Genomic DNA, 24,322 nt, shown 5'->3' on the forward strand with positions numbered 1-24,322 from the left:
AGTTGGTGGAATCCAAGTTCAGATATCCCAAAATTACAGGCATAAGTGGAAAGATTGTTTCCCAGTTTATAAATAATCAACCTTCCAAGTAACAACCCCAACACTTGTGAATCTGCAAAAGGATCTGCATCTCTAATAAATGGTATGTATATGTTAAATCAAGAACAAGACACTCAATCTTGGAGCACAATGAGATTTACAAAATCAAAAGTATATTCAATGCCAGTTTCCAGAAAACTTGGATCTGGAATTAAACTTTAAATTAAAAGGGAAAATTGCTATTACAATGGATACTGACTCCATTCACTCCTTAATCCTGAAAGAGGTATGGAATCTCACCAAAGTGCAAACTGACCTAAAATTAAAGTCTATCACCAGTGAATGAATACTTGTTTCACTGTCCACTGATTCTGATATACTTTCAATTTGGGCACTATTTTCAGCAAACCTTCTCAAGTTTGAAATCAATTCTTTAAGGTGAACTATTAAATATTTGCCACCATATATCCTTGCAAGGACAACTTCTTACTACTGCACAAAAGCATTATTTTAAAAACCAATCCACACAGTTCAGTTAAGTAATAAAGGCAAATCCTCCTAATCCACTAGACAAATATTGCAAAATGAACTTCTATTTGAACAATGAAATGGACAAATTCACTAAGCTATAAGCTTCATGTTAGTTTTAATACTGTTTTGATGGCAGCTATTCTAGGCAACGGTAGCCAAGTCACATAGATTAATGAGAGCAAAAGCAGAAAACTTGTGAGGATTCATCAGTTCTTTAACTTCTTTCAGTTGTTCGAGGTTGATCTGAATTGTGACTAATGTTGCTGAGCACTATTTCTTGCAAGTTTTGTATTTCAAGCTCTAAGGAGTATTTGCTACTGCTGCAGCAATAATTTTTGGGTTATCTTCTTTAAATTTACTCTTCTTTTCTTCTAAAACCAAGTAAAAAATGGGAGACATTTTCATAAACTAGAAAGGTAATACAACAGGCAGGAGTCACTCTAATCAAATTAGGGACGATTCCTTTGTAAAATCCAAGGATTCCTTCTTTCCTATAGAAGGGGAAAAAAGAAGTCAGTATCTAAAATTAGTGTGACAATACTGTACAAAATTAAATCAAAACACTTAACATGGTAGGAAGAGCATCAAAAATGTCCACTTAATGGACCAAGATGAACATGGAAACAAAACTCAGTGCAATTTAAAGCCTGTGTAGAGTTGTTTGTATACATTTAGTTATGGCTTGTTATCCTTTTCTTATCTGATTAAAATAAAAGACAAGCAAGGAGGCCACAAGAATAAACTCAAAAGTGATCTTTTTCTTTTTTGGTTTATTTATTTTATATTATTACAATAATCTTGTTATAAGAGTAAACATAACCCCCCCCCCCCAGATGAGAAACCTCAAGAATAGTGAGAGGAAAAAAAAAACGTGCTTCAGTCTGTGTTCAAATTCCAATGGCTCTATCTCTGGGGTGAGTTGCCTTCTTTATCATAAGTCCATCAGAGAAGTTGTTTCAATAAAAGTGATCTTTTTCAAGGTACTATAAAGGATCACTTTTACTGTCTATATGATCATGGGTAAGAGTTAACCTATTTGTGCCTGAAGCATTTCTTAAGATCAGTGGTGACTGTATAAACTGCCTTGGAAAACCAGAAATTAACATTATCAATATTATAATGCATTTTATTTATTTATTTTTTGTTAAATACTTCCCAATTACATTTTAGGTTATGTTTGACATCTCTGTCTTCCTAGACCACCAACTAAGTTACAAATGGGTTGTGATCGATGTTTCATGGAAGGAACGTGCACACCCACACTGAATTGAACGGAAGTAAATTTATCACACATAAGCTTTGGAAAAGGTCTGAAATAAACAGAGAAATGTGGGGATTTCTATCACTTCCAATTCAGGTATATGTACACAGAATATATTTGGTTGTGGGGTTGAGTTCCCAAAGAAAACAAGTATTATACTGAGATAAAGTATCTACAAAGAATCAATCAATGAATTGGAGCTTTCTTAGAATGTTGTATTTAGAGCAAAGATTCTTACTCCATAGAAAAAAAGTCAAAAAGCAAAATCCAGGGTATTACCCACAGGCTGATCACTAACAGCACAATAAGAAATTAGATTATATGAGGCATTTAGTTGCTACTACCTTACCTCCACGTCCTCTTGATTACATCAAGTACACCTTTGTAAAAAATGTGTTGATCCTGAAGTCGGGCTCTCACTACTTGATATGGGTATGTTGCTGCCACAGCAAATATTTTTGACATTGCTGCAACTGATATATATTCTATTGTGCTCTAAAACAGTAACATAAAATAGTTATACCTTTTCTGGATATTAAATTGAACAAATTTCCTACTTTGGGCTTAAAAATTCTACTTTTGAGGTCATTTAAATGATATAGTAAAATTAAACTAAAACAAAGCAACAAGTATCCAAAATATGCTTAAGTGCAAATATTCTCATTAACTGTATAAGGCATTTTAAAAGATTTCCAAATGCTAACTTCCCAACTAGAACACAATTTGTGTTCTAGCATATTATACTTGGTAAAGGGGGGGAGAAAGCAATTTTTTAAGTATTGAAAATTGACATCAAAAGATTAATGACTTAAATTCCTAGCACATTTGATGATTATCTTAAAGCCAATTTCAATTTACACATTTTCTATAAATGTAAATTAGACCATCTTTTCAAGAGTTTCTTACCAACTGTTCTTCTGGTAATCTATTGATATGTGTATTGTACTTCAATTTCAGCAATTCATATGCCATGAACTGAAGTGCTCCATGTGATGTTCCAATCAGCCCAGGCAGAAATCCCTAGAAGATAACCATCTTTTAAAAAAAAACAAAAAGCTACAATATCTAATTTGAAATACTAAATCCGTTTTTATCTCTTCTTAAAATGAATGTTTTATTTAATATGTACTTAAACACTCCTCAATCTTATCCTATGATAAAAAAAAAAATTCATCATAAGAACACTGTCCTGGACTCAAGGTAGAAAAAAAGATGTTTAGAGGCTATCTGGTCCAATCTCCTTATTTTATAGATGAGAACTCTGAAGTTCAGGGAGGATAAGATAGGTCACAATTGCAACAGTAATGGCATTTAAACCCAGGTCCTCTGATTCAAAACTCAGGGCTCATTACACTATATTATGTCATCACTTTATGATTAAACTATGGCGGATAAGTCATTCTAAACTTAGCTGGTTGAGTTCTCAGATGGCAGAAAACCAGGTCCACATCTGTACTTAAAAGTCTAATACTCTAACAAAGCTGACTTTCAATCACTGTGCGACAGGCAACAATACAAACTATCCATGCCTTCTGAGGCTGTATGTCCCTGCTGATATCACTTCGAAAATTTTCCAAAGCACTCTCTCGAAGTCTCCTGACATTATGTGGATGCCAGTGAAGAATGCAGATTGTCTATTATCTATTATCCCTCAGTCTTAGTGCATAACTTCCCTCCCATACAACATATGTATATATTCTTTCCAAATTTCCTTAACCCTCATACTTCTCACTCACTTAACTTGCAAAAAACAATAAAGTAAAATTAATACAGCAAGTGCCTCTGAAAGCAAATAAAATATTTGGCACCATTATTCCCCCAGTCCTCTACAGAGAAAAGATGAAGTTCCATCATGAATCTTCTGGAACCAAAACTGATCTCTTGCAATTGAATTTAGCTACCTTAGAGTAGTATTGCTTTTAGTTACATTACAATCATCAACGTTCATATTATTCTTTTTGTTCTGGTTCATTCTGCATAAATTCATACAAGACTTCATACTTCTCTCAATACTTCATAGTTGTTTTATAAGGCACAAATAAAATTTCATTATAGAAATCATAATTGTCTAAACCATTCCCACCTCATGTATACCTTTCTGGCCCCCCCCCCAAATAGGGATACAACTAATATTTAGGTATATGTAATAGGATTGTTAAGTCAATGGGTGTAAACAACTAATAAAACTTCTTGAATTTCAAATTCTTTTCCAAAAAAAGTTGGTTTGATTAACACTCCAGCAGTCATACATCTTTGATATCATTATTTAAGTCCCTTCTTTAATAATATCCTGAAGTCTACTCCTTCCTATTATATATGTTTCTTCATTATTCTGAGAAATTTACAATTTAGTTTAGAAATTATGTGATAGGATGTAGCCATTTCAGTACCACCACAAAAATACTGAATTAGAAGTTGGAGTTGTCTCAAGAAAAACCTTTGAAATCATTAAAAAGTACTAAAAAATTTCCCAAATGCAATTTGACTCTCCTATTCAATTTTGAGCCCTGTAGAACCTATTTTATCTGTCTAAGACACATATACACACACACACAGACACACATAAACCTATTCTAAAGGCTGTCCATCCAAATGTACATATCTGGAAGTTTTCCTGACTTTATTCCCTGCTCTCTATCAAACACACTGGCTTTAAAAAGAGAGATGAATATTTCTTTAAATCTGCTTAGGAATTTTTGTTTAAAGGAATTAGAGAATCTTAACCTTAGAAAGGATTTTAAGAGGCTGTTTAGTCTAATTTATATACTTTAATTTAAATTTGTCTCTCTGAAACTAAAATCCACTTGTTTAATATCAATATTCTTCAGTGCATTAATCAAGCACTACCATGTGTCAGAGGAGAGACCCCAGGTGGTAGATAGAAAACTGCACTTAAAGAGTCAAAAGATCTAGGACAAACTCTGATGTATACTGGATGTGTAAGCTTAGCCAAATCACTCAACCCCCTCAATGTTCTTGATGATTTTCTAAGACTTAAGAATGTGCAAATTTACACTGAGAGAGAAAATTACCTCATGGGAAATTGATTATACTGTTGCAATCACAGGTTTAATCCCAATCTCTATTCTTCACTGAAACTATATGGCTACAAATCATGCAATACTATAGTCTCTGATGAATCAAAATTGTGGGTCACCTTTAGGGTAGACACAAATAGATTGAAGTATATTACTAATTAATTGTATATAAAAAAACAGCACACAAGATCATCTAATATCTGGCTAGTCATTTTTTTTTATTTTTTTCAAGGCAAATGGGATTAAGTGGCTTGCCCAAGGCCACACAGCTAGGTAATTATTAAGTGTCTGAGGCCAGATTTGAACCCAGGTACTCCTGACTCCAGGGCTGGTGTTTTATCCACCTAGCCACCCCCTGGCTAGGCTAGTCATTTTTGAGAGAGAGAGAGGTAAAATACAATGGCCATGCACATGTTGCTGCTGCAGCTGCAGCTGCAGCTTTTTTTGGTCTAGCCATTGCTGTGTCAGGACTAGCTAAGGTGGCCTGTAAGGAGTAATCTATCTCTGACCCATTATAAATTCCCCTAATTAACTTGCCTAAAGGGCTGTTACCTGTGGTAATGTTTACAAATACATAAATAATGTTAAGAGATCTAGAGGAAGGCCAAAAACATGCTGGATAGATTCTTTTCATGAAGGATATTTGGGAGGATATGGAAAAGAATCATAAATCATACAAGGCATGGATGAGTGCCTCATTTACATTATAAAAATACATTATATAATGAGATGAAATCATAGATCTATTAAGAATGTAATATTTTTGTTTTCTGGACTGAAGGGATAGGGTACAGTAAGGTTGACAAGCTACAGAGATGTTTATAATTTAAAATACAACAAATTTTATATAAAGACGCAAACCCCATTCTTAGGTGGGGCTTTTAAAAATAGGCAAATAATGTATTAAGTAATTAATGAGAAACCCTGATCAATTCCTTACACATGGTAAGGAATCGACACTTTCCTACTGACTAAAGCAGTGTAAGAGGAACATTTCAGGATTGCATTAATTATAGGATCATCACTAATCTAGAGCTGCTATATATATATGGATCTCAGAAGTCTAATATAACCCCTTCAGTTTATAGATGAGAAGCCCAAGTTGGGAAGTGTCTTTCCAAGTTTACATAATAATTTACGTAATAACAGCAACAAGCAACAATGATAATAATATCAATAATGCAACATGTACCCTCTTTCATCCACAACTACTAGAGGGTCATTGTAATTATTTCTGAGTTGATCTGTAGATAGCTGTGAATAAATTTTGTTTGTCTTGTCCTCAGTCTTAAAGAGGCTAAAAGTTCTAATTAAAGATAGGTTAATTAAAATATGAATTATAATTAAACAGAAAATACAGGTCATAGTATTTGTAATGAATTTAACTATTTGTTGCTATCATGTGCATTACTGTTCTGACACAGGTAAGAGTTGTATTGCCAATCCTCATTTTAAATTTACAATTGTAAACATCTGAAAGAGCTAGTTTCTTTTATAACTTGATCTGTAAAGCCAAGTAAAATATTCATACAATCATCAGAATTACTTAAAGCTTAAGCATTCAATGCATGTCAAATTACTTACATATTAAAATAAGATGCCTACAAAATTTTGAACAATTCTATCCCCCTTCCATCCACGTCACAGTGATGCATGATATGGCAATGAATATAAATAGCCAAAAGGGATATAAAACCCGTACTGTGGATTATATATTTGTTTTTTTTTTTTAATTATTACGTGTTCATAGGCTCTTTTTTTGGGGGGAATGAGTACCAAAATCTTTCAGAATCTTAACTTAAAAGGCAAATGAAAATTTATGTGGCGACTTAACTTTGCAAATAGTAACAGATAAAATTATCTATCATAATTATTTAAAGCAAGCAAATAAATAGTACCTTGTACAATCCTCGTACACCTTCAAATTTATATATCTTTACAAGTGTATCCACCATTCCTTTGTACTGCCTCTGTGAAGCACTGACAACATCATACTGTAACATAAGTCGAGTCTTTGTTACCCACAATGGATTTGTAAGACAGAGTGTCATGGCCCCTAAAATAGAGAAGTTTAATTACATATGTACTTCTTGAGTAATGAATGTTATAAATACTTAAAAGTATTTTTGGGAGTTAAAGATGAACTCTCCTTCCAAACCAGGAGGTAAAGAAATGACTTAAACCACTATTTCTCATCTCATTGGAGCTGCAGAAGGGTAGGAAAGAAGCTAAATTTTGAAGAGATGACAAGATTTTATTGTGGACAAAGGGAGTCTATTGATGATAGTACTCCTTGGAGTGGGGCTAAAAAGGGGGATCATAACTCACTCCTTGGGTACATATTCAAGAGCTTGATTTGGGAGTGGGAATCTGGGTGTCCCAAAGTAGGTAAATAGTGAAGGTACTTAATGACTTAATGAGGCTGGTTTCTTCATTGCTCTCTCCTTCCCATTGGTTCCCAGGACTTACTCTCTCATTTCCTTTTATCCTCTTGTTCAGATGCTTTGATAGAAATGAAGGGGGGGGGGGACAGGGAAAGGGGAGTGAGAAAACGGGAAGGGAAAGATATATTTACTAGGCTTCTACATTGCCTTTTCTGTTGTGAAGAGTGGAACACTTTTCTCACAGAAATATTTTAAATGATTAGGTTGGTATGTTACCTATCAAAAAATTATATAATTTTAAATTAGGTTTTTGTGGTCTAGAATGGAAACTTAATTTCCATATATCACATTGTTTTTATGGAAACATGAAATACCTTTTGAGTTCTAAAGAAGTGAATTAATTTTGGAACATAATCCATTTGTAATTTGGGGATTTATGTGAATATATTATAATTTTATAAATTTATACTCAGAGCACTTTGCTCCTTTAAGCTATTCATTTCAGATACTATGAATCATCTCTACCTTAAAAAGAATAAATACCTTAATCCAAGTTGTAGTGTATTAGGCATTTTACATAGCAATACAGACAAAGGTAGATAAAGCAAAATATACTGACATAAATGCATGTTCTCAAAAACCAAAACCAAGTTCTCAATCATATAAGGTTCATTCAACAAAAATGAGAGAAGCAGAAACAGACAAATTTTAATGCTTTTACAAATATGTAAAACTATAAAAGTGATTTTATAATTTCATTAACATCTGCATTATTTGCTGGGTGTTCTAAGTAGTTAATCAACATATTAAACCCATATGTTAAACACTGAATTAGATGCTACAAGGGAGCAAGTCACACTTGATTAAGTTTGTTCTACAAAACATACACACATACTACTCAATTAAACAATGTCCTAAATTAAATAATTATGAAATCAAAAACTAGTTTTTTCTTTCTTCAGACTATATCACTTGTGTCCTATTATTAGTGGATCTATAACTTTGTTTAAATCTTGAAAATAACTTATTTCAAATGTACCCTGAATAACAAGTCATCCCTAGAATTCCACATAATATCCAGTCTCATCCAAATGATATAGTTGAATGGGAAAAAGTCACTAAAAAGAAGCTATGATTTAAAAAAACACTGCAGTTTTTAATACATTGATGAGATGGGATTTTTATGAAGTATACATTTTCTTACCAGCTTCAGCAGCTGAAACAAGGTATTCTGTTGCTTCCAGCCGTTCTGTTCTCCCCTCTGTCTTATATGATTTAATGGCATTGTAACTAAAAGAATTAAACAAGAGATTTCAATGAAGATGAGGAAAGATAAACTACACATTAGCTTTTGAATTATTTGAAAACATGTTGCTTACGTCAATTTAAAGTTCAACTATAATGCAAACAAAAATGCCTTATTTTTCAAACACTGGGCTTCAGCAGAAGTTTTCTCCAAAGCATGAGCAATGAAAAATCTGCATCAAGAAATTTAAAATGTGGAGATATTTTTCTAGACTGAAAATGGTCAGTCAATAACAATAGCACAGGTTCTGTGCTAAGTTCTAGAAATACGAAAGAACAAAATAAATGCCCTCAAGAAATAAATGCCCTCAAGGAGTTCACAACCTAATCTGGGAGACAGGAAGCAAACAAATATGTACAAATAAGCTATATAAACATAAAATTAAAGAAATAGCAAATAATTAAGAGAGCAGGCACTAAAAAAAAAATCAAGAGGAGTTGGGAAATACTTTATATAGAAGTTGAGCTATTAGTTGGGACTTAAAATGAAGAAGCCATAGGCAAAGATGAAGAGGGAGAGCATTCCAGGCCTAGGGGACAGTCAGAGATGAGATCGCTAAATGACTAATATGGAAATGCAATACATGTTTAAACACATATAATCCATATCGGGGAGGGGAGAAGGGAGGTACAGAAGGGTAGATGTTGGAAGTCAAAAAATTCAGCAACAACCTCAAAAAATCCAACAAATGTTAAAAATTGTCTTTACATGTAATTGGGGGGGGGATTTTTTTTTTAAAAGAGGGATAGAGTATCTGCCAGTGTCACTGGACTGAAAAATATGTTTCAGGAAGGAAGGTGTAAGAAGACTGGAAAGGCATGTGTTGGGGGAGGAGGGAGTCTGGTTATGAAGGGCTTTTAATACCAATCAGGATTTTGTATTTGATCTTGGAGGGGAAGGAGCCAAAAGGGTTTACTAAGGAGAAGTCAACTTAGTGGAAATTCACTTTTAGAAAAATGTCTTTGTTGTCTGAATGGATGATGGATTGGAGTGGGAAGAGCTGAGGTGGTGCTGAAGGCCTGTCTGATGTTAAGGGAGGGAAGGACGTAACAAAGTTGAAATCTTGATCTTGGCAACAGCTTGGATATAGACAATGAGAGGGAGTGAGAAGCTAAGGATGACAGCCAAGCTCTGAGTTTGAGGCGCTGGAAGATGGGTGCTGTATGCTAGAGTAACTGCAGGAAAAGGAAGGAGGAGGGGGAGAGTTGGCTAATGATGGTCTAATAGGGCATATCAGATTCTTAACCAGGAGCATCTATGAATTTATTTTTAATAACTTTTTTCATTATAATTGGTTTGCTTTGTAGTTCTATGTGTTTTATTTTATGCATTTAAAATATTATTCTGAAGTGTCTTTTGAAGTCTATGATATAAAAAAGATTAAGAACCTCTCTGGTTGGGGGGTGGAGCCAAGATGGTAGTGTGAAGGCAGCATTTCCTGAGAACTCCTCCCCCAAAACTCCTAAAGTCAACAAATTATGATTCTAGCCAAAATTTAGAGGAGTAGAACCCACAGAAAGACTGAGTGATACATTTTCCTAGTCCAAGATAATTAAAAGTTCTGTGAGAAAGTTGTGTTTCACCAGGACCAGGGGTTGCAAAAAAAGCAAAAAGCCTCAAGCTGTGCAGCCCAGCCCAGAGATCACCAGCAACAGCTTGAAGGGGTAGTGAGAGAACTCTGCTACACCAAAATGACTGCAGAGATTTCTCTGCTCTCCCTGGGGTAGGACTCTGCTGCAAGCCTACACTCAGCTCCAGGTTGCAGTTTGGGCTTCCACACTAAGTAGCCTAGCTGGATCCCTCCGTATAGCTCCAAGGCAGAGGGAAGTAAGGGGGGGGGGGGCACCTACATATCAAAGCATAGACAAGAGAGCATAAGACCTTGGAGGAATAAAGGTCCCAGTGCCCCCCCCCCAAAACCTAAAGCCTCAGAAGTGCTGTCTGGGCTGAGGAAGTGGGTAAATAACAGAAAAAGAAGAATCTGACCATAGAGAATTACTTTAGTCCCATGGAAGATTAAAACACATACTCAGATGATGACAAAACGGAAGCTTCTGTATCCAAAACCTCCAAGAGAAATAGAAAATGGGCTCAGACTATGGATGAACTCAAAAAAAAAAGGGGGAAGATGGAGGGAAAAATTGGGAGGAGAAATGAGAGTGATGCAGAAATATCATGAAAATAAAATCAATAGCTTGGTGAAAGATATACAAAAAAATACTGAAGAAAAAAATATGTTAAAGACCAGTTTAGGCCTAATGGAAAAAGCAAAACAAAAAGCAAATGAGAAGAATAATACCTTAAAAAGCAGAATTGGTCAGCTGGAAAAGGAAATAAAAAAGCTCTCTAAAGAAAATAACTCTGGGGTGGCTAGGTGGTGCAGTGGATAAAGCACTGGCCCTGGAGTCAGGAGTACCTGAGTTCAAATCTGCTCTCAGACATTTGATAATTACCTTAGCTGTGTGGCCTTGAGTAAGCCCCATTTGCCTTGCCAAAAAAAAAAAAAAAAAAAGAAAGAAAATAACTCCTTCAAATGCAGAATGAAACTAAAGAAAGCTGATGACTTTGCAAGAAATCTTCCAAAAAAGCCAAAAATTAGAAGAAAATGTAAAAGATCTCATTGGAAAAACAACCAACCTCGAAAACAGATCCAGAAGATATAATTTAAAAATTATTGGGCTATTCATTTTTCAAAAAAATAATACAGCAAAATTGCCCTGAGATCCTAAAAGCAGAGGGTAAAATAGAAATTCACCAGTCACCCCTGAAAGAGATACCAAAAGAAAAACTTCCAGGAATATTATAGCCAAATTCCAAAACTCCCAAATCAAAGAGAAAATTCTAAAAGCTGCCAGAAACAAACAATTCAACTACCAAGGCTCCATAGTCAGGATTATACAAGATCTAGCAGCATCTACATTAAGGGATTGGAATATGATATTCTGGAAGGCAAAAGAACTTGGTTTACAACCAATAATCATCTATCCAGCAAAACATCCTCTTTCAGGGGAAAAGATGGACTTTCAATGAAACAGAGGACTTTCAAACTTTCCTATTGAAACAACCAGAGCTGAACAGAAAGTTTGATCTCCAAGTACAGGATTCTGGTGGTAGAAGAGAAGGATCATGAGGAGCTTAATGATATTGAACTGTTTGTATTCCTGCATGGGAAGAAGATATTAAGAACTCATATGAACTTTCTCATTTATAAAAGCTGTTAGAAGGAGCATATATAGACAGTACATAGGAAGGAGGAGAATATAATGGTATAACATAGTAAAAAGATGGAGTCAATGGGTGATAAAGGAAAAGTACTGGGAGGAAGGTAAAGGAGATGAAGAAGAAGCTAAGAAATTTCACTTAAGAGTCAAGAAAAAGCTTTTTCAATGGAGTGGGAAGGGGGAAGGGAGAAGGCAAGGGGGGAATGATTGAGCCTTCATTCTCATCAGAAATGACTCAGAGAGAAATAACATACACACTTAATACCCTACAGAAAAATGAGAAGAAAGGGATGGGATAAGGGGGAATAATAGAAAGGAAATAGGTGATAGAAGAGAGGGGAAGATCGAAGGAGAGGCTACTAAGATATAATACACTTTTGGATAGGGTCAGGATGAAAAATGAGAGAGAATAGAATAAATGAGAGTGGGGAGGAATAGAGTAGAGGTACAGCTAGTAATAGCAACTGTGGGAAAAATATTGAAACAACTGCTCTAATGGACTTATGATAAAGAAAGCAACTCACCCCAGAGACAGAGCCATTGGAATCTGAACACAGATCGAAGCATAATTTTTTCCTCTCTCTGTTCTTGAGGTTTCTCACTTGGGGGGGGGTATGTTTACTCTTATATATAACACATTCAATTTACATCAATGTATAGCATGGAAACAATGTAAAGACTATCAGACAGCCTTCTGGGGGGGATACTACTATTGTATATAATTGGAAAACAAATAAAATGTTAATAAAAAAAAAAGAACCTCTCTGGTCTAGAAGGAGCCTTGCTCTTGCAATCAGGAAACCCTAAATTCAAATCCAACCTGGACACCTGCTAGCTTTGTGACCTGGACAAGTAATTTTGTTTCCACAACTAGGAAATGTAGATAAGAACACTAACCTCCCAGATGGATGGAGAATCAAAGGAGATCTGATTAGCAAAAGGACTTAGGCTAGTGTTTGGCATACAACAGGTTTCCTTCCCTTATGAAAATAAGAGACCTTCTATTTGGTAGTCTTTGTGAAAAATTAATTCTATTATTGAAATATCTTTACTAATAAACAAGAAAACTTAGAGGTCATCTAATCAAACTGTTTCATTTTATACATGAGGAATGTGAGGCCCAGGGAGGTAATATGATCTGTCCAAAATAACAGATCAGAGATTAAGACCAAGTTTCCCAACTCAAGTCTAGTGTATTGGGTTTTTTGGCAAGGCAATGGGGTTAAATGACTTGCCCAAAATCACACAGCTAGGTTATTAAGTGTCTGAGGCCACATTTGAATTCAGGTCCTCCTGACTCCAGGACTGGTGCTCTATCCACTGTGCCACCTAGCCGCCTCTAATGTATTGTTACAAAAAAAAAGAAAAAAATCTGAGAAATAAATTTTTCTTTATTATAGCAATACTTCTCTGAAATCCACTTGAGCTTAACAATGTCAACTATTTGAAAAACAATCAAAAAAGTAACAAAGTATATAAATTTTATTCAATAGAAAGTCCCTCAGGAATTCACTTATAATTTAGTCTTTCTAACTCTAAGAAGTCTGATCATCAATTAAAAAGAAAAGGAGAGGCACTGGTTCTAAGACGAAACAACAGATGACAATAAGGAAATACAAAAATTTAAGGGCAGCCAAGGGTTCTTAAAAAAATAGACCAAAAGCAGGAGAGAAAAAAAAGCATAGCAATCTGGGATGAAGAACAAGTGGACATTCCACTTACCTCAATAGGACATGAGGTCAACGTATTACAGCGCAATAGCAATTCATAATTATGATTCTGAGTCATTAGGAAAAGTAATTTAACTGAACAACCTTAAGAAGTCAAGGAAGAATGTTATCCTAAGGAGGAGGGTATATAGGTAAGACAGTCCTTTACACCATCCAGTATGGGTTCCAGAGAACTATTATGGTTTTATTGGGAGACTTAAAAAGGAAATAGAATATCCATCATTTTCCCCTCAGATGAAGGTCTCTGAACCATTTGACAATGACCATGCTAATACTACTGCTTTATGGATGCATGTTTTAATTGAAGGCAAAATATTAAATAGCAAGAGATTGCCATCCCTAAGAAACACTCTACGGAACCTTAAAAAAAAATAGAAAAATCTATCTACTTTAAAAGAATTTCTTGACTAGTAAGAGAAATATGGAACTGAGAACAATAGACAAAAATGAAAAATATCTGTAAAAGATATTATTAACTTGTTTCACCCTCAAAATCAGTGGAGCCTCCATATATGTACTTTACCATCTCATACAGCTGGGTTGCATGAGGAAATGGAAATGGAACTGAAGAAAACAGTTGGACTAGACCAAGTATACATTGAAGGAAGTCTAACTAGCAAGTGACACTATTTTTACGGTATTGAGAAATTCTCAAGAATTGTACCCTCAAAGGAGAGTACAAAAATATGGGCCCCATCATATTAATTAATCACTAAGCCACAAAACTTTTTTCTCTACAAAATTATTCATTTTGTTTTACTGATGCCCTTGGCTTTTACATCACATTTATTTCCAAACATATAACTCCTTCTTTCCATCTCTAGTGAGACTTGATAGTACAAGAAAGATTTCAAAAGAAAAAGCAGTTCAACAAAACCAACTGTGTCAACTGAGTCTGATAGGTATTTCCCATCCACAATCCCTCACTTCTCCAATAAGGAAAATATATTTTCTCTACTCTTCTCCCTAGCCAAATTGGAACATTTTAAGTACACAACATCCATTTTGTTTTATTGGGTTTTTTTTCTATTTAAATTGCTGTAGTTATGGATACTAACCTCTTGGATACTGTATTCTGCATCAATCCACATTAAAATTTTCCCATGTCTTTTTTTAATTTCTTATATTTGTTTCTATAGAATATTAAGTTCCCTGAGGTAAGGACTATAACATTTTTTGTCTTTGTTGCTCCTGATCCACAGTATAATTTTAAAATTCTTGATGGTTTCATTAATGTACAGTGATATCTTAGGCCTTTCTGCATTATGATTTATCTTGCCATTACCTTAATGTTTAGCACCTACTTTGTTTCCAGTCATTTGATGTTATGAATATATAGACGTTTATCTTTAGGATGTATGAGTCAGAGAATAACAATCAATTTACAGTTCCTATGGGTACATATATTTACATCATTTTCATTATTTATTACATTTACTATTTCTATTTGTTGTTACCTTTGTCAATTTGCAGGGTGAAAGGCAATATACCTCAAAATTGCTTTAATTTACATGCTTATTTGCTGTCTATCAAAGTTTTAAGAGTAGATTGGTGATAAAGTTATGAGAAGGAAAAAGCAGCTTTCTGCAAAAAAAGTTCTACAGCAGATCATATATTTATAATCACATAAAAAATTTTTCTTTCTATAAAGAAAACAAGATCTCACTTGTTTGCTGATTGTTTTTAAAAAAGGCATTTGCTTAAAATACTCTACTTCAAAAGTGCTGCCCATGCAAATGTTGAAACCATATAAAATTATTCTGAAAAAATGTAACACAAACTTAACTTTGTTCAAATACGGTCACATAAACCAAGCAGATACATGTTTGCCAAAGGATGTTTAGGACCATCAGAGTTCACATAGGGAAGGATTCCCTAAAGATGCTGAGGGTGTTCTAAAAGGTCCTGTTGGCAACTGTCATTTTACAGGCTGCATCAAGTTCCAGAACAACAGCTTCTTAAATAAGATGGATGAGAACTCAATAGTTTAGCCTAACTAAAACAAACAAAAAAACAGAAGACTGGCAGTTGTATAGATTATGACACAAAACTGAATAATAATCCTATTCATTCATCAGTAAATATACTATGGACAAGTAAGAACTTTTTAGAAATTACACAATTATTTTATTTATTTTAGTGACACTGTTTCTCCTTAAAGGCCGATTTTTAAAATACAAAAATGTTGATGATTCTGTATAGCTGTGTCATAAAATATAGTGCTTTACACACAATTGGTGCTCAATAAATGTTGATTAATTGGCTGAATACAGCAACCCCTAAAGAATTCAATTTGAGGAATATTCAAAAAACAGTGAAGAAGACATGGTGGTTATGAGATTTCGGAACACATTATAGATGAGTAATTATAAAGGGAAAGCAGTATAAAATGTGTCAGAGAAATACATAACTTGAGTAAAAAGATGGACCAGCCAAATAGTGCTTCATTAATCTTCAATGTCGAAAAATCTAGGTTTCTAGCATGTTAGGTGACCCCCTACCCCTAAGTTAGATCTAAGGAATGCAAGTTGAATCACATAACATGGGCATGCATGGATGTTTTAAAATCTACAAAAAGAAGGGTTAGCTAAGTGGCATAGTGGATAGAGCTTCTGCCCTGAGTTCAAATCCAGTCTCATACACTTAATTACCTGGCCACCCTTAGGCAAGTCACTTAACCCCATTGCCATCCCAAAAAATATTTACATCAATTCAGGCTCTCTCTCCATAACAATGGTTGTGACAAGGTTGTGCTATTGTGTTCCAGTGAGTTTAAGATAGACAATGTCCAGAAGGTATTAAATGTATAGTAAAGAACAGTTGATTTGGAGAACTGGTTTAATGAAAGAACTCTGCTCCACATTAGAACCCAGGCAAGTTACTTAAATTCTCTTGGTGGGGCAGCTGGATGGTGCAGTGGATAGAGTACTGGTGCCCTGGTGTCAGGAGGACCTGAGTTTAAATCTGGCTTCAGACACTTATTAATTACCTAGCTGTGTGACCTTGGGCAAGTCACTTAAAGCCATAAATAAAATTAAAAATTAAATTCTCTTGGTTTCAGTCAAATCTATTAAATGAACCAACCAGATTAGATAACTTTTAAAATACCTTCTGATTCATGAACAACATGAGACTATGACAATATTGCAGTTATATGTGTTTTGTTCTCCATGTCCAAAAGAACTGCTAGGATAAGACTAGGTTTTGAAGTAGACCAAAAAGAAGTAAGGAGAAATGAAAGTTGGTCAAATGTTAGAAAGCAAAGAAGATACTGTGGGGTCCTTGAAGCATCATCATTTCTGTCTTTTTTGCTACTCCAGAGCTCTATTTCACCCATAGTTCTCATGTAGCATTGCTGTATGCTTTTAAGGTTATGTGAGAGTCAACATTCACCTCTGACCCCTCTACCCTTCTAGGTGTGGAATTTTGTATTTTTTGGAGAACTCTAGAACCAACACTTCCTCCCCAATAAATTATTGATAATCATGAACTCTACATGTGACAATAATCCACAGGCAATTAAAAACATTTTCATTTTAAATGTTAGATTCAAGTTCTATACCTTCCCACAAATGCTTAACCAAAACGATTTCAAAATGGTAAAATCAAGGTAAGTGATATTCGTCTCTTTGTTCTGTACATAAACACCCTCTGTCAGAATTACACAGACATTAACATGTGAACCTGAGAAGAACCGTTTTCTTCTATTGAGACCCGGACAAATAGTTTTTTATTAGGGAAAACTGGGTAGCAGACCTACTTTAAAACAGCCTTCTCTTAAATGGAAAGCTCTCTTCTATTCCAGACATATTTATAACCAGAGACCAAGAAAGATAATACATAGTACCTTTCTGAGTCCTTTAAACAAATTTCAACAAGTAGGTAAGGTTATTTAGCTTTACCAATATTATGCTGTAAAAGGAAGGGTAAATATTTCTTTAAAAATATCCATACTCTCTCAAAGGATAAAATCTCAATTGAAATACTTACAAGAAAAAGTAGAGTCCCCAAGATAAACCTGCACCCCATACATTTGGAGTTACTCCTTGATAAAGGCCTCGTAGTCCGTCAACTTTCCAAATAGTGGTCAAACAATGTATAATTCCTTTATATTTCGGCCTCAGTTCCAGTCCGTCACTCACTACACATTAAAGCATATTAAAAATTAGTTAAAATTTATTTTTACCTAATCTGTCTCAAATGAGACACTGTTAAATGCTTAGAACATAGTTAATAGTAGTTACTTTAGAAATATTTATTCCTTCCCCTTCCCCTCTTCCTCTACAATCAAGGACCTGGGAAGAATATCAAAGATCATTTAAACCAACCCCTTCATTTTACAAATAAGAAAACTGCTGAGGCCTTAAGGTTAAGATTCTTATTGATGGTAAATAGGATATGTAAAGGCTGACGTAGAAATTTGTGTGTGTGGGGGAAAATTATGAAGATAAAATCCTTTATGGAAGCAAAAATTTTATCCTTCAGGTTCACATAGTACTTTTTCTTGAAGTCTTCAAAATGCTATAGAAATGACTTATTCATGATTACAGTTATTATTTTTCTTTTAATTCATGACTAGACCATGTCCTACAAACTACTCACTGAACTCCAGTGGCTCCCTACTGCCTCTAGGGGAAAAAATAAACTGCTCTCTTTAGCTTTTAAAGCCTTTTGTAAACCTGGTCCCAAACTATTTTTCTGGTCTGGAAAAATATTTTTGGCATTTATATTCCAAATGCTTAGGCACAATGTCTGGCACATAATCGGTACTTAATGAATTGTATTAGCTGTTGGATTTGAACCTAAGTCTTACTTATTGTCATTTGTCCTTCATTCTGGAAGAAGTTTCAGGGAGGTGATTCAATGACAAAGCACATGAATTGGATTGGAGTGGGGGCGGGGGGGGGGGTCTGTGCTAGTGACCAGAAATGAATCAGGAGGTTCCAGATGGCCTGGGATGTGAGGCAGTCAGGGTTAAATGACTTGCCCAGGGTCACATACCTATTAAGTGGCAAGTGTCTGAGGCCAGATTTGAACTCCCAGCCTCCTGACTCCAAGGTCAGTGCTCTATCCACTGCACCACCTAGCTGAAGAACCTGAGTCTTACTTACTGATTCAATAGTAACTCCATGTATCATGTTAAAGTAAAGGGGTAGATTTTTCAAAGGGACTTCTTCACATAAGGAAAATTTCTCTTTTTTAATATATATTTTATTATTTACCCCAACAATTTTTTAAAACTTTTTTTTTAAAGCTTTGAGTTACAAATTATATCCTTCCCTTCCTCCTCGGAAATGGTAAGCAATCACACTTAGGTTATACATGTACAATCACTTAAAACATTGCAAAGAAAATTTGTGTAATGTGTAGTCTAAGAAGGAGGTGAATTCTTCCTCAATGGAGGATCTTTATGAGCAAAAGTTGCAATAACTTGTATATGCTGTAAAAAGAAAAAGCAGATATGGATTGGATTAACTGCTCTCCGAGATCCATTTTAAATCTAAAATTATGTGAAAATCATCTTCAAATGAAAGACAAAATAAAAAATCAATTATCTTAAATAATGAATGACAAAACACTAAATACCAAACATAAAGGGAAAATCAGATTTCTTTTTTTGAATCTGACTTTTTTAAACTGTAAAATATCCAAGTTTTTAAAAAACCTATACAACCCAAATTTCCATCAGCTTTGAATCTCTAAATTCTATTTCAATAAATAAAGTAGATTTTCCCTTATGGAGATTAGAGAGAAATCCTTAATAGCTGAAAGGGAATCAATGTGTCCAATGGTGCGGTTTAGCTACACCTTTAAATGAATTATTCAATTTTTCTTGCACTTAGCTTTTTGATGCTCTCCTTGGGTTTTAGGTTTCTCTTCCTCTTGTGTAAGTCTTTTGATCCAGTAAACTACCTCCCTATTTTCTTGTCCTTCATTTCTTTCAATATGAAACACAAAGCATTGTAATAATCCCCAGGTGGAGCTAAGAAACACCTGGCTTGTCAAAGACCAACTGATTATGGCTCTAGTCCAAAGATCTCTACATTTACTTTTTTGAAAAATAATGTGTCAAAATTTTCATAATTATAAGTAATTTTTACCCTCTTTTCAGACAATTTTATTTCCTACTGTAATATGTCTCCATAATATACTCAGAGGCATGTCCTTGTTGTACTAATATACGTTGCTATTAGATTATTTCAATTCTGACTTTTTTGACTCCATTTAGGGTTTTCTTGTCAAGGAGACTGGAATGGTCTGCCATTTCCTTCTCCCGCTCATCTGACAAATGAAGAACTGAAGCAAATTGGGTTAAGTGACTTGCCCAGCATCACACAGCTAGTAAATATCTGAGGCCAAACTTGAACTGAGATCTTCCTGACTCCAGGCCTAGAGCTCTATTCAATATGAATTTAAAAATATTAGAAGAATCCATGGCATAAAAAAAAGGTCAAGAACCCTTGATGCTCTTAGTTATTAGTGCTCTTTTCCTCCTCAAATTATTGTGTATCTCTTTTCCTCCTCAAATTATTTTGTATTTCTTTATTGGTGTACATATTGTATCCCCTATTGTCATCCAGGTTTCTCAAGAGCCAGATCAATTTTTTATATTTCTCCTTATCTAGTCCCTAGGTGCCTTAATTCACCTTACATAAAATAATAATTATAATAATAACTATCAGGTATATGCTGACTTTATACCAGTTACCTTAGTGCTACTAGAAAGCTTAAAAAAAACCCATTTTATCAAAGAGATATCACTAGAGCATAAAAATTCACATTACTTGAAAGACAGTACATAAGATGAAAACTATTAAATAAAGATGTTTCATTCTGCATGACCCCGTCTTGTCTCCTCTCCTCCATCCTCCCTGCTGTTAAAATCTTGAGTTGCTGAGAAGTTGGCTGGTAATCACTCAACAAAAATTGAACACCTGAGAAAGTCCAAGGGGCTGGGGAAGTGGCACAGAAAATCCTTAAGGGAATTTGAAATCTACTTGAGTATAAAAAGCACAAACATTATATAGGTTGAAAAATATAAACATAAGGCAACATGTGGTTAATATTCATTTGGGTGACACAGCTAATTGGTACTGTGTTGAGAAGAAGTCTAATGACATCAAGCAACTTATGAATACCTAGCCTTATTGGATACTGACAGCATTAAAAACCCAGTATGAAGCTAGAACAAAAATAAGAAATGATGAAAATATAGTCCAAAAAATGTTTTCAAAGAGTAATAGAAATCTGCCTGGATAATCGCTTTGAAAATTGCAAATAACAGGGCGGCTAGGTGGCGTAGTGGATAGAGCACCGGCCTTGGAGTCAGGAGGACCTGGGTTCAAATCCGGTCTCAGACACTTAATAATTACCTAGCTGTGTGGCCTTGGGCAAGCCACTTAACCCCGTTTGCCTTGCAAAAACCTAAAAAAAAAAAATTGCAGATAACATAGTGAATGAATCACAAAACTTCCACACAAAGCAAGCATGTTCATTAATTACCTCATGTACATGGAACTAGATATAAAGATAAAAATGAAAAATTGAGAAACCTGCATGAAAACAGGGGATACAACATGTAGACTGACAAAGAAATACAAAATAATGTGAGGAGAAAAAGAGCACTAAAAACTAAGAAAACTATCAAAGGTTCTTAACCTTTTAGTATCATGGATCCCTTTTTTTCAAAATGTTTTTAAATGCAGAGAATTATGAAGGAAAGCAATTATACTGAAAGTTACCAAAACACACTAAAAATAAAGATTAATAACTGTTGCTCTATTATCTTGCTTGGTGAACATATCAGCTCCTACTTTATTTTTCATTTTTGTAAAGCAGTGGGGTTAAGTGACTTACCCAAGGTCACATAGCTAGGTAATTAATTATAAAGTGTCTGAGGCCAAATTTGAACTCAGGTCCTCCTGACTCCAGGGCCGGTGCTCTATCCATTGTGCCACCTAGCCATCCCTCAGCACCCATTTCCATTATCAATTGTACACTCCTAATTCTAATATATATATAAATCTCCAGTCCTAATTGCACCACAGTGCAAACTGAACCTCATGCCAGGAAAAAAAATACACATATACATATATATGTATTTGCATGTATAAACACAGTAGTATGTTGTTATAGAATGTTGTCTTGCCTCAAACCTCAAAATAGAAAATGTTCCATTTAAAGTGTTTTATCATCTGGACCAATCTTCTCAGACAAATCCAGCAACTCCTGCCTTCTTGCTACTTCTCACTCTACACTCCATTTCTTGATCTTCTGTCCTCTGCCTAGAGGGCTCTCCTTCCTCACGGTCAGCTTCTCCTTTCCAGACTCAGTTCAAGTTCAGAATTTTGCAGAAATTTTTTTCTGGTCCTTAAACAGTCTTCTCCTGGGCCTTCTCTCTGAGATAACCTATCTACACTACAAGAAAAAATGTATGTTCATAGTTTTCGGTATGCTATCTCCCTACATAAAATGTGAACTTCCTTCATCTTTTACCTTTACAAGGATCCCCATCACAGTGACAAGTCCAGAATATAAGTTTATAAATGCTTGCTGACTGTTAACTAAGTGCTCTTAAACTGGTTATCAATCCTAAATTCTTCCCCTTTCTCCTCCCTTTCCTGTAAGTGTGATTTACATGTATCACCTGGAGAGGAACCAGGCTCTCATTCTCCTTCTAGGTCACCTTCAAACCATGCTCCCATCCCTTTATATTCTGTCTTCCCATTATTAGAAAGTAAATTGTCTGTAAGCAGTAAATGTGTCTTGCTGACTTTTATTCAAATCTCCAACCTTTGGTATAGTGTCTGGCACATGATGCTATTAAATACTTAATATTGTCACATTCTCATATTCTCTCTCCCCCCCCCCCCTTCTTTTTAAAAGTCTATCATTTACTCCTCATGTGAACACTTCTAGGGACAATTACTACTTCAGAAAACAGTTCACTTTATTTTTGGACTCAGACGTAAGTCTCAAAAAAAATCTAATATTGAGCTAAAATATGATTCTGTAAATTTCACAATGAACACCTAACACACTGTTCTATAGAATTACAAAGACTAAGTTTAGCAATCCTCATCCAAATGAGAGCTCAATTAGTTGGACTGCTCAAGTGAGGAGTTGATATTTATAAGGCATATTAAAGTATGTAAAGTGGTTTATAGTTTCATTTGATCCTCGGGGCACCTGGATTAGGTAGGTACTACAGATATTATTATCTCCACCTCACAGAAGACAAAAACTGAAGCTAAGTCAGTAAACATCAGGGATGAGCTCTGAACCCAAGCCTACCTTCACACTACCTTATAAGAATTCATTATCTAGTGCTTTGAGGTACAACTATTAGAGGTGGATGTACAACTATATCCCCATTTTACAGATGAGTCTCTGAAATGACTTTCTTACAATCACATAGACAGTAAGCTCCCCAATAAAGATTTTTAACAGCCCAGAATGCTTCTCATATTGCTGGTAGAATCACAGATTTAGATGTTAATCAAACGGGCATATTTTACATGTGAGAAGAGAGCGGTGGAGTGACTTGAGCCCAGTCACCCAAAGAATAAGGAGCAGAGCCAGGATTTGAACCCAAGCCCTCTGACTCAAATTCTGGCACCCTTTCCCATTGTACTATACCGGATACGACTGTATATCATACGGAAATTTTCAAATAACTCCCAAGGAAACAAATGAAATCGTTAATCACTTTCTAGATCTACTACTGGCGACCAAATCCCCAGCAATTAAAATTTTGGACTCATCAAAGCAACCACGTTTAAGCCTCAGCCGGCCAAGTAGTTTCCTGAACTTGCAAGAAAACCTGCAGTTTTTATTTTGTGGTGCTTTCTCAATGTTGTTTCCACAAAACATTGCATTTGATCTTGAGACGGATACAATAGCTAACAGCGAGGAAGCCCAAACAGGTTAAATGCTCATCTGGGGAGTTAACATGAAACCAAGCGCTTCTTCAAGGTCTAAGGCGCCAGCAATGTGCTCCACAGGGGAGGTCTGTTTGGGGTCTGGGTCTCCCCGGGTAGATTCCGAACTCCTCGAGGCCGGGCCAGTTTTCGGACTCTTTTTTCCGTACCCGCTGGGAAGAAGGGCTTAGCTTGGGATGCACTCAGGCCACAGGTGGGCTTGGACGAGCCAGCCCAAGCTGCGGGCTAGGGTGAGGGTCGTCAGAGCCGATACCAGTAACCGAGACTGAACCTAAAATGCTAACAAGGCACGAGCTTTCCAGCAAACTGTGGCCTCTGACGGTGCATTTCTTCGTGAGAGGGGTTTGGAGGGGGGTTTGGAAAGTGGGTCCCCCCCCCCCCCGGCTGGGCGTGCGGGGCACCGGGGTGGCGCCCCTGCCCCCGGGCAGGGCCGCGGGCGTTGGGGGCCGGGCACGTGCTCCGCGGGCCCCCCGCCACCCCGCGGCCCGCGGCCTCTTACCGGCGAAGCGGATCTTCACGAGGTCCAGCGGGTGCAGCGCCAGGTTGGAGAGGACGCCGCCGCTCACGCCCGCCACCAGGTTCTCGTACCGCACGTGCCGGAACACCCCGTACAGGGGCGACGAGCCCGCCGTCGACTGGCCCTGGGCGCTCATGAGGTCGGGGGCCGCGGAGCCGGGGCGGGCCGCCGTCGCCGCCACCGTCGCGACCGTCCCCCCCGGGGTCGGCGGAAGCGCGCGGGCCGCGAGCCGGGGTCGGCGCCACCCGCGCGGGCCGGCCGGAGGGGGCGGGGCGGGGGCGGGGCGGGGGCGCGGCGGAAGCTGCCGCGGCGCGGGGGCGGAGGTCGCGCAGCCGCGCAGCGGTCCCGCCTCGC

At 36.3% G+C, this 24,322-nt stretch overlaps 1 protein-coding gene across 1 annotated transcript; it reads right to left on the reverse strand.

The window, feature by feature from the left end:
• Positions 1–668: 668 nt before the first annotated feature.
• On the reverse strand, positions 669–24,214 carry SLC25A32 (solute carrier family 25 member 32). Its single transcript, XM_074200911.1, has 7 exons — positions 23,951–24,214; positions 17,501–17,651; positions 8,458–8,543; positions 6,768–6,925; positions 2,738–2,851; positions 2,181–2,326; positions 669–1,061 (listed from the first exon to the last, which is right to left on the reverse strand). Exons 1-7 carry the CDS (start codon positions 24,102–24,104, stop codon positions 926–928), a joined length of 945 nt encoding a protein of 314 aa, XP_074057012.1. The 5' UTR covers positions 24,105–24,214; the 3' UTR covers positions 669–925.
• Positions 24,215–24,322: the final 108 nt, after the last annotated feature.

This window comes from Macrotis lagotis, chromosome X (assembly GCF_037893015.1).
Source record: "Macrotis lagotis isolate mMagLag1 chromosome X, bilby.v1.9.chrom.fasta, whole genome shotgun sequence".
In the NCBI taxonomy this organism is placed as follows: Eukaryota; Metazoa; Chordata; class Mammalia; order Peramelemorphia; family Peramelidae; genus Macrotis; species Macrotis lagotis.